The following is a 9,883-nucleotide window of genomic DNA, read 5'->3' as shown; positions in this document are numbered from 1 at the left end:
AATGTATTTATAAAGCCCTTTTTACATCAACAGATGTCAAAGTTCTATACAGAAACCCAGCCTAAAACCCCAAACAGCAAGCAATGCAGATGTATAAGCTTGGTGGCTAGGAAGAAACCTAGAGAGGAACCAGTCTCTGAGGGGTGGCTAGTCCTCTTCTGGCTGTGCCGGGTGGCGATAACAGTACATGGCCATTAAGGCCAGATTGTTCTCCAAGAAGTTCAAACGTTCATAGATGACCAGCAGGGTCAAATAATAATCACAGTTGTTGTAGAAGGTGCAACTGGTCAGTACATCAGGAGTAAATGTCACTTGGCTTTTCATTCAGAGGTCGAAACAGCAGGTGCAGTAGAGAGAGAAAGTTGAAAACAGCAGGTCTGGGACAAGGTAGCACGTCCGGTGAACACGTCAGGGTTCCATAGTCGCAGGCAGAACAGTTGAAACTGGAGCAACAGCACGACCAGGTGGACTGGGGACAGCAAGGAGTGATCAGGCCAGGTAGTCCTGAGGCATGGTCCTAGGGCTCAGGTCCTCCGGGAGGGGAGGCAGAGAATTCGAGGGAGGATACTTAAATTCACACAGGACACCGGATAAGACAGGAGAAATACACCAGATATAACAGACTGACCCTAGCCCCCCAGCACATAGAATATTACAGCATAAAACTTGCTCCAGAGCACTCAGGACCTCAGACTGGGGCAAAGGTTCACCTTCCAACAGGACAACAACCCTAAGCACACAGCCAAGACAACGCAGGAGTGGCTTCGGGACAAGTCTCTGAATGTCCTTAAGTGGCCCAACCAGAGCCCGGACTTGAACCCAACCGAACATCTCTGGAGAGACCTGAAAATAGCTGTGCAGCAACGCTCCCCACCCAACCTGACAGGATCTGCAGAGAAGAATGGGAGAATGTCCCCAAATACAGTTGTGCCAAGCTTGAAGCGTCATACTCAAGACTCAAGGCTGTAATCACTGCCAAAGCTGCTTCAACAAAGTAATTTGAAAAGGATCTGAATATTTATGTTTCAGTTTATTTATAAAATCCATTTAAAAAAAGGGTCTGAATACTTTCCGAATGCACTGTACCTGTCTATTTGTGGAAAAATCCCCCTGATTAACTCTTTAGTCATATCCCATTTGACCTATTTGCTTATGGTCTTGTCTACACCCAGTGATCTGTTTTTGAAATAAAATTTTAAAAATCATTTTATTTGGAACGGCAAGCCAGACCAAAATTAAATGGGCCTATTTATATAATGAATATGAAACAGAGGGCAGAAATTATTAAATATTAACGCATTAGACCTCTCACTAGAAGCTTCAGTCATACAAAAGTTGTACTTAAATCCAAACTGGTTCTCTAGCAGATTAGTCAGAAGGTCTCACCCCATGTTCAAGAATGGCCTTTTCCCCTTTATTCAGATTACAACCTCTCACTCGGTTATTTGAATATAAAATAATCTCCAAAATATCTCTATTTTTAAAAATAGCCATATAAAGTTGGTTGCAATTTCAGTTTAATCCACCAGAAAAGACAGAACAAATAATACAACAAATAGTGTGGTTAAACGCAAATGTACTAACTGATAAAAAATAAAAAAATTCAAGTAAATAAAATAAGTATAATCTTTGTAAATTATATCATAAATAGGATTGGTGGAGTTGTCACACATGTTGCTAACAAAAATATGGAAATTACTGCTCTACCCAAAATTACAACCAACTAATTGCAGCATTACCACAAAAATGGAGGAGGCAAGCAGAAGGGGGAAAATGTAAAGAACTTGTCTGTTGGCCCTGCATTAAAGACCAAACTTGGTTAAAGAAAATTATGACAAATAAAAAAGTATACCAGTTTAAGTTAAGGAACAAAAAAATGTACAGCTACAGATTGCAAAATAGTTGAGATTTTCGATGTACCGATTCCATGTTACATGGTTTATGAACTGATAAAAACAACGCCTGATTCAAAACTTAGAATTTTTTGCAACCAATATGTTATATTGGGGATACAACCATCCCAGCACCGCAAAATCTGTTGCGAAGAGACAATCATTAGAGCATTTGTTTTGGTGCTGTCCATATGTAGTTTGTTTTTGGTTACAAGTCCAGGAATGGCTGAAGAATTGCAACATTTACCTGGAGCTAATGCTGCAGATAGCAGTACTGGGTGATTTGAAAAGTCATAGACAATCAATAACATAATACTTTTAGCAAAATGTTTATTTAATTTACAATCTGTAGAAACTATGAGAATAGAAAGGTTCTGAACTTTTGTAAAACATCACAGCACAGTTAAAATAGGGCAAATAGAACTCCAATATGGATGGTGTTAAGAGAGAGATTGGAGGGGTTGAGTGGAGCTGAAGGGTGGGACTAATTTTTTAAAATTATTTAACCTTTATTTAACTAGGCAAGTCAGTTAAGAACAAATTCGTATTTACAATTACGGCCTAGGAACAGTGGGTTAATTGACTTGTTCAGGGGCAGAACAACAGATTTTTACCTTGTCATCTCGGGGATTCGATCTAGCAACCTTTCGGTTACTGGCCCAACGCTCTAACCACTAGGCTAATAAGATAACTCATGTAAAATATACTGTGTCCATAAAATGTATATAGGTTCAGAACTTTTGTGAAACAGCAGATAAATATGGCAAATAGAAATGGATGGGAGGGGTTGAGGGATAAGAGTAAAAACAAAACTATTGTAAAATACATTGTGTCCGTAAAATGTATTTAGTATGTATACGCGGAAAGTAAAAGCCTAAGTGTTATTGTTCATTAGTTTACTCCAATTCGGGGAGGGGTAGTAGGGTTACTGGGAAAGAATAAAGGGAAATAGATTTAAAAAAAGATGAATAGATGATGTAGCTGGAGTTCCCCTCACAGACACAAAGCCCTGAGCCTGTATGTAATGGATTCCATAGGCCTGACTTAAACCCCCCTCCTCCTCTCCAGTGGTCTCTCCCCACAACCTTGCCGTTTGTTGGTGTAAGGAGGGAAGTGATGTCACTGGCCTGTTGAATCACGGCCGACCCAGGGGTGGATTCCAGACCTGGGCCCAGCCCGTCTGACGTCAGAGGCAGACCACACCAGTCACAGCCTGAGAGTCAGATATCAATAATGTAAATAACAAAATACCGAATACGCACCCGAGAGGGTGAGGCGCTGACTAACAGAACTTTGTGGTTCCAATAGCTCAGTTGGTTGCACATGCGCCGCTCAGGCCCTGAGGAGTCCGATGCCCATGATCAAATAAGAACGCACACCCTACAACATGAGGTGCTGACAGACTATGATAAAGATATGGAAGTCCTCATTGCAGCGCAAGTTCATTCACTTGGTCCCACTTGAAAATCCAGGCTTCTCTGACTGGCAGAGATGTGCCTCTGTTACATTCCAAAGCTTGTGTATCACAGTGATAAGCCTGCAAATAGCTCCCCCGTCAGAAAGACAGACACTAGCTACCATTCATCTCAGGCCTCTGGGGCAGAAAAGCACAATGACAGTAACACTAATGCCTAATTACAGACATATGGATGGGAGGGAAACCATGTGTAATTACATACAGTACCAACAATGGCTGTCTGTGTGGCAGCATGGATGAATAAACACCTCCAAAAAACACTTGTCAGGAACAGAAGAGTTCGGCTTGGTTAAGTAATCTCACGGTTTCCTCTTAGAATTACAAATGATCCGTTTGTGGTACAACCGTTGACATGACGCAAGTGAAGCTACTGCTTGTTTGAATGGCAGTTCTGAGAAAAAGCACCCCCCCCCACTCCAAAATAAGCCCAAAACACCTGGACGAGGTGCATGCAAGACCAAAAGCAAGTCTTACTTAAAGTCAACTTTAATGATTTCCAGCATAGCCTAAAAGGGACAACATTCTCTACATCACACAAATCTGTATACTAGGTAGATAATTAGGCAGAATCAGAATACCAGAGCACATGAAAAAGCTTTATTGTTACACACAGCTTAAACAATGACAAATAGTGCTTCGACGTCAAGCTTAGAATGTGTGAGCTTTTTAGCAATGTCACTAGAAGGGGACTAGTAGTGTTCTCACTGTTATAACTTACATAAATTAGCATTAAATATCTTATTTGACAAGATTTTACAAAGAAGCAGGAAAAATACAGGATCGAGTAAACACAGGTTGCCTTCTGCTGTGCAAGACAGGATGATAGTAACACTGCAACACTGACAGTAACAAAACAGACGTATACACCTGATAGTACATTTGATACTGTGGAGTCATTTCTCTGCAGACGCACATTCAGCTTTAAATAACACATAGGGGCAGGCAGGCGGCCAGGCAGGCGGCCAGACAGGTGGCCTGTGAAGGAAAACATAGGAATGTACAGGTACACTAAATACATTGATCGATACAGGAGGGCCAGACAGATGAGCTGTCTATATGTTTACAATCACAGGACTCAGGAAACTGATATAATGTAGCATAGTTGGCTAACTCTTACAGGTTCTATATACTCTCTCCTCCATACATTCCTCTTTGATTACATAGATTTTCTCCTATTAATACCTACTTTTCCCCTATACATTTTGGGAATGTTTTTTTTTACTACACCTTTTTAAAGTACTTTTGATTAAGTGTTCAGATACGTTAAGGTAATAAACAATGTGAAACATTTCCTTCATATTTCACATGGATCAGCAACATTTGGCAGCTCAGAGAATCAGTGTTAATACACAAGGCATCAGCAGTGGCCTACTATTGTACTGTATGCTGTCAGGGAGTTTGACAAGGTGGAATCTATACTGTATGCTGTCAGGGAGTTTGACAAGGTGGAATCTATACTGTATGCTGTCAGGGAGTTTGACAAGGTGGAATCTATACTGTATGCTGTCAGGGAGTTTGACAAGGTGGAATCTATACTGTCTGCTGTCAGGGAGTTTGACAAGGTGGAATCTATACTGTATGCTGTCAGGGAGTTTGACAAGGTGGAATCTATACTGTATGCTGTCAGGGAGTTTGACAAGGTGGAATCTATACTGTATGCTGTCAGGGAGTTTGACAAGGTGGAATCTATACTGTATGCTGTCAGGGAGTTTTAACTGGGGATATTGCACAGCTGAAGTGTCATTGGGGCTCATTCAAGGACAGGCAAGTCAATATAATAATATTCAAGTGATGAAGAGCATGAGGATCAGGCCATACTGCTACTAAACACAGAACAGCTCTGCTGATGGTGTAGCTATAGTACAGTGCAGAAATATAGAAAGGGTTAATGAACTAGAATCTGTTCCCTTGTTACCGTGACGGCAGCAGCAGGACAGACAAACTCAACGGTTCAATGTGGGCATGCAGACCATGGTATATTTAAGCAATAAGGCATGAGGAGGTGTGGTATATGACCAATATACCATGGCTAATGGCTGTTCTTATGCACGTCACAACTCAGAGCGCTTGGATACAGCCCTTAGTCATGGTATATTTGCCATAAACAACAAACCCCGGAGCTGCCTTATTGCTGTTATAAACTGGTTACCAACATAATTAGAACAGTAAAAATAAATGCTTTGCCATACCCGTGGTATACAGACTGTCAGCCAATCAGCATTCAGGGCTTGAACCACCCAGTTTATAATACAGCGTAGAGATGCCACAGCATGGTCAATATCCCCATAATTTCACATTGTCTGAAATTCCCTTAATAATACAAATCATCATCACAGCGTGTCACAATTCCAGAGAATCCTTTAGGGTCTGTGTGTGTTGGCTACTGTGGTTGACTGACTGTGTGTGACTAAGGTTAACCTTAACAGGATATGGGTCCACTCACTCAGAAGTGTCATCACATTGTGGTATCATCTATAAGGAGGCAGAAGCCTGGGGCAACCAGAGTGGAAATGCCCATCCTCACCTCACCTCCCTAAAAGTGCATTCATAGCAGGAGTAGTGCCGGATGTGTGTGTGTGTGTGTGTGTGTGTTTCTGTGTTGGGGGTAAGAGAGGGAAGTTGCGGGGGTCAGATGCCCTAAGCTGTGTGTGCCCTGAGCTAAAAACCGGTCAGTTGTGGTGGAGAGGTGCAGACTGAGAACATGTCTTTAATTAGGACAACTACTGTGTGTGTGTCATAGGATGTTCCCAGCAGTGGACAAGGCCCTTCTAGATAACCAGCGCATCACATGGATAAAGCACGCACGCTATAGTAGGAAGTCTCTACTGTAGCTAATGGCAACATACAGCTCACTGATAATCAAGGCTTCCTTCATATAATAGAGCACTTTCTCATATTTCACTTCAATCTTAAAAAAATCTTAGTAACATCCTTTAGAAATAAAATGTTTGATAAACAAATCTGCTGCTAGGTTCATTGTGTATTTTACACAGAGCATGGGAGACACAGATACTATATCATGAAATGTAACCCATTATATTGAGACCACTCATATGTTGTAAACAATGATCTTTTCAAAGGACATGTGATCTTAAACTCAGTTATACTCATCGTAAAGGCGGTTAGAATCAACATGCACTTGTATTCATGTGAGTCTATTTGTGTGAATATTCGTGTATGTGTAGTCATTCGAGGTTGAGTGTATTCATGTGAGTGCATTCGTGTGAGTGTATGTGTATTCGTGTGAGTGTATGTGCATTCGTGTGAGTGTATTCGTGTGAATGTATGTGTATTTGTGTATTCATGTGAGTGTGACTGTATTCATGTGAGTGCATTCTTGTGAGTCTATTTGTATTCATGTATGTGTATTCATGTGAGTGTATTCATGTGAGTGCATTCGTGTGAATGTATGTGTATTTATGTGAGTGTGACTGTATTCATGTCAGTGCATTCATGTGAGTCTATTTGTATTCATGTATGTGTATTCATGTGAGTGTATGTGTATTCATGTGAGTGTTGTTGGTCCCCAATCATGTGGAAACACCATCACAGAGGAGAGCTAAGGTGATGACATTATCTGGCCTGCAGCTATGGGGATTCCCTAACAGAAAACACTCAATTCATCACTTCTCCCTCCTCTCCCTTTCACTGACATTTCTCAACCCCTAGCTCTCGATCTAACACGGTTCAGCCCCCCGTGTCCGTATGTCTGTCAGGTTTCCCTTTCTCTCTGTAACAGAGGTTAAGGTTACTCTCTCCCTCTCCCCTGGAACAGAAGGTTCCTGTCTGTAACAGAGGTTAAGGTTACTCTCTCCCTCTCCCCTGGAACAGAAGGTTCCTGTCTGTAACAGAGGTTAAGGTTACTCTCTCCCTCTCCCCTGGAACAGAAGGTTCCTGTCTGTAACAGAGGTTAAGGTTACTCTCTCCCTCTCCCCTGGAACAGAAGGTTCCTGTCTGTAACAGAGGTTAAGGTTACTCTCTCCCTCTCCCCTGGAACAGAAGGTTCCTGTCTGTAACAGAGGTTAAGGTTACTCTCTGTAGCACCAGGGAGGGAGCGCTTTAACAAAGCCAGTCGTCAACGACAGCACACTAATCAACATGTGATATACAGACCAATATTAAAGGGATACTTTGGGATTTCGGCAATGAAGAGTCAGATAAACCAATGGATACCGGATATGCCTCTGCGTGCAGTTTGAAAGTTGCTAACTAGTGTTAGTGCATTTGCTAACTAGCATTAGCACAATGAGTGGAAGTCTATGGGTAACTGCTGGCATGCTAGTCATTGCGCCAATGCTATCCGGTTGTTCATCTGACTGAGGAAGTAGAAAATCCAGAAGAATCCCTTTAAAAACAACCACAACAAAACCAGAGAAGAGAGAAGAAAATACACAATTGCTTTCAGTCACGGCATTCAAGATGCCCACAATAATAAGAATAGCTGTTTTTAATAGCGCCCTCTGGGTAACGATGGGGGTACAGCCCTATAAGGGACAGGATCCACAGTACGAGGAGGATAGATTGGGGGTTCGGCAGGTACGCTGCACATCACTGAGAAGTGACGGGAATCTTCATAGGGTTTAGTTTAACAGGTAGTGCTCACTATGTAGCAGGCTTCACAGATATACTGTACAGTAAGCAGTGTTGGGGAGAGGTAAGGAGGGAGGGGAGGTAGGAGAGGTGCAGTCAGCCTAAGCGTGCTCCAGGAGCCACGGGAAGAGGGGAGTGTGGTGGGATGCTCTCCCCGCCTCTCTGGGTTCAGACTGGGGTGGGGCGTGGGTCTCCTCACAGTAACGCAGCAGGGCTTGGAGCAGCTCTCCCACCTTCCACTTCCTCTCCTTCAGCCTCTGGACCACCGCAGGCAGCTGGAAGGGCAGACAGAACAAACCTCAGCAAGCAGTAACTAATACACACCGCAGTAATGACTGAGGTACCACTGTGTGTGTGTGGGGGTGTGTGTAATCCTTTGGTCGTGGGTTAAGGTTACTCACCTGCTGCAGCTCCCTGCTGTCACTAGGACTCAGCTGAACCATGGGCAGGTCAGCCATGGAGGTTGCCGCCCACTGCAGCATGCTCCTGAGCTGTGGGTCAAAGGTTATGTGCTGTGGGTCAGGGGTCATCTCCCTGAGCTCAGAGTTTACCACCAGGAGGTGCCTGTAAGCCTGAGCCTGGCCCACACGCACTGAACCTGAAGGGGGAGAGAAGAGATATCAGCTTCCTCGCACTCCTGTCTCTGTCTGACAGTCGTCCCTATAGTACAGTAATATATCATCCCAACCAGCTCTCCCTGCGTTTCCTCTCCTCTGGTGGTGGGCCAAGCATGTTTCCCACGCTCCCTCCCCCACTTGGCTGGCTGGGCCTGACACAGCCTGGAGCCTTAACCCCTCAGTCCACTGGGGAATCTGGTCTGACAGGCAGAGACCTCAGGCAGAGACCTCAGGCAGAGACCTCAGGCAGAGACCTCAGGCAGAGACCTCAGGCAGAGACCTCAGGCAGAGACCTCAGGCAGAGACCTCAGGCAGAGACCTCAGGCAGAGACCTCAGGCAGAGACCTCAGGCAGAGTCCTCAGGCAGAGTAGATGAATGAGTGGCAGTGTGGCTGAATGTGTGGGTGGTGGGTGAATTCCCCTCCTAGCAGCACAGACACACACACAGTGCCAAGTCTAACCACTCTTAATCTATAGCAGGGAACTACATATTACCACACAGGACTTAGGACAGGGATGTCTTCATGCTGCTCAGGTGCATGCTGAGGCGGTTCTGTTTGTAGTGTGGCTGTGCAACATGGTAAGGTATGTAGGTAAGGTATGTACTGTTTGCAGCTGATAGGGACCAAGTTACTATCAAAAGGTTTCATGTAGAAATTAGAAAGATAATATAAAGCAGCCTATTTGCCATCGATATCCGGTGCAGTTAATGATAGAAGTAACTAACTATGTCATACCGCAGGATTCATCCTTGGTCTCGAGCTCCTTGTCCTCAGTGCCTTCGCTGTGGAATGAGAAATATTACACTGGTAAGAGAACTGACCAGCACAGGACCATTGTAGACACAGAGAGAAGAGAGGGAGAGAAAGAGCGTGCAGAGAGAGAGGGACAGCAGATAGAAAACAGGAAGGAGAGTGAGACAGAGCAGATAGGAGAGAAGAGAGAGGAAGAAGAGTGAGAGAGAGAGCAGATACAGAAGAGAGAAGAGAGGAGTGAGAGAGCAAATAGAGAGCAGATAGAGAGAGGAGAGAAGAGTGAGCAGATAGAGAGAGGAGAGAAGAGTGAGCAGATGGGAGAGCGAGCAGGCAGACTCTGGAGCCACACAGCATGCAAGAGGATACTGCGAGACAGACCGCAGCTCCCAACATGCAAATTGGCATATAGCAAATCTGAATTCCATATAGGTTATAGTGCACTACTTCTGTCTGCAGTACTATCTATTCCTTAGGACATTACATTAGTGAACTAGACCTGGGCAATATTGACAAAAATCCATATCGCGATAAATTGCCTGAATTAATGCGATA

At 43.8% G+C, this 9,883-nt stretch overlaps 1 protein-coding gene across 5 annotated transcripts in view; it reads right to left on the bottom strand.

Moving 5' to 3' along the window:
- Window positions 1–3,842: 3,842 nt before the first annotated feature.
- LOC115161050 (A-kinase anchor protein 11) overlaps window positions 3,843–9,883 on the bottom strand; it is a 28,539-nt gene continuing 22,498 nt past the window's right edge. For 4 of the 5 annotated variants that reach the window (XM_029711733.1, XM_029711736.1, XM_029711735.1 and 1 more), the window contains 3 exons: window positions 9,314–9,360; window positions 8,361–8,557; window positions 3,843–8,234 (listed from right to left, as the gene is read on the bottom strand). In XM_029711733.1, the coding sequence (XP_029567593.1) occupies window positions 8,061–8,234; window positions 8,361–8,557; window positions 9,314–9,360 (418 nt within the window). In that variant the 3' untranslated portion in view covers window positions 3,843–8,060. Of the gene's footprint in view, window positions 8,235–8,360; window positions 8,558–9,313; window positions 9,361–9,883 lie in introns of those variants that run through there. The other variant, XM_029711737.1, reaches the window with a different exon arrangement.

Source organism: Salmo trutta, chromosome 24 (genome assembly GCF_901001165.1).
Source record: "Salmo trutta chromosome 24, fSalTru1.1, whole genome shotgun sequence".
NCBI classification, from domain to species: domain Eukaryota; kingdom Metazoa; phylum Chordata; class Actinopteri; order Salmoniformes; family Salmonidae; genus Salmo; species Salmo trutta.
The sequence above is the reverse complement of the archived record's forward strand: the minus strand, read 5'-3'. Positions and strand labels throughout refer to the sequence as shown.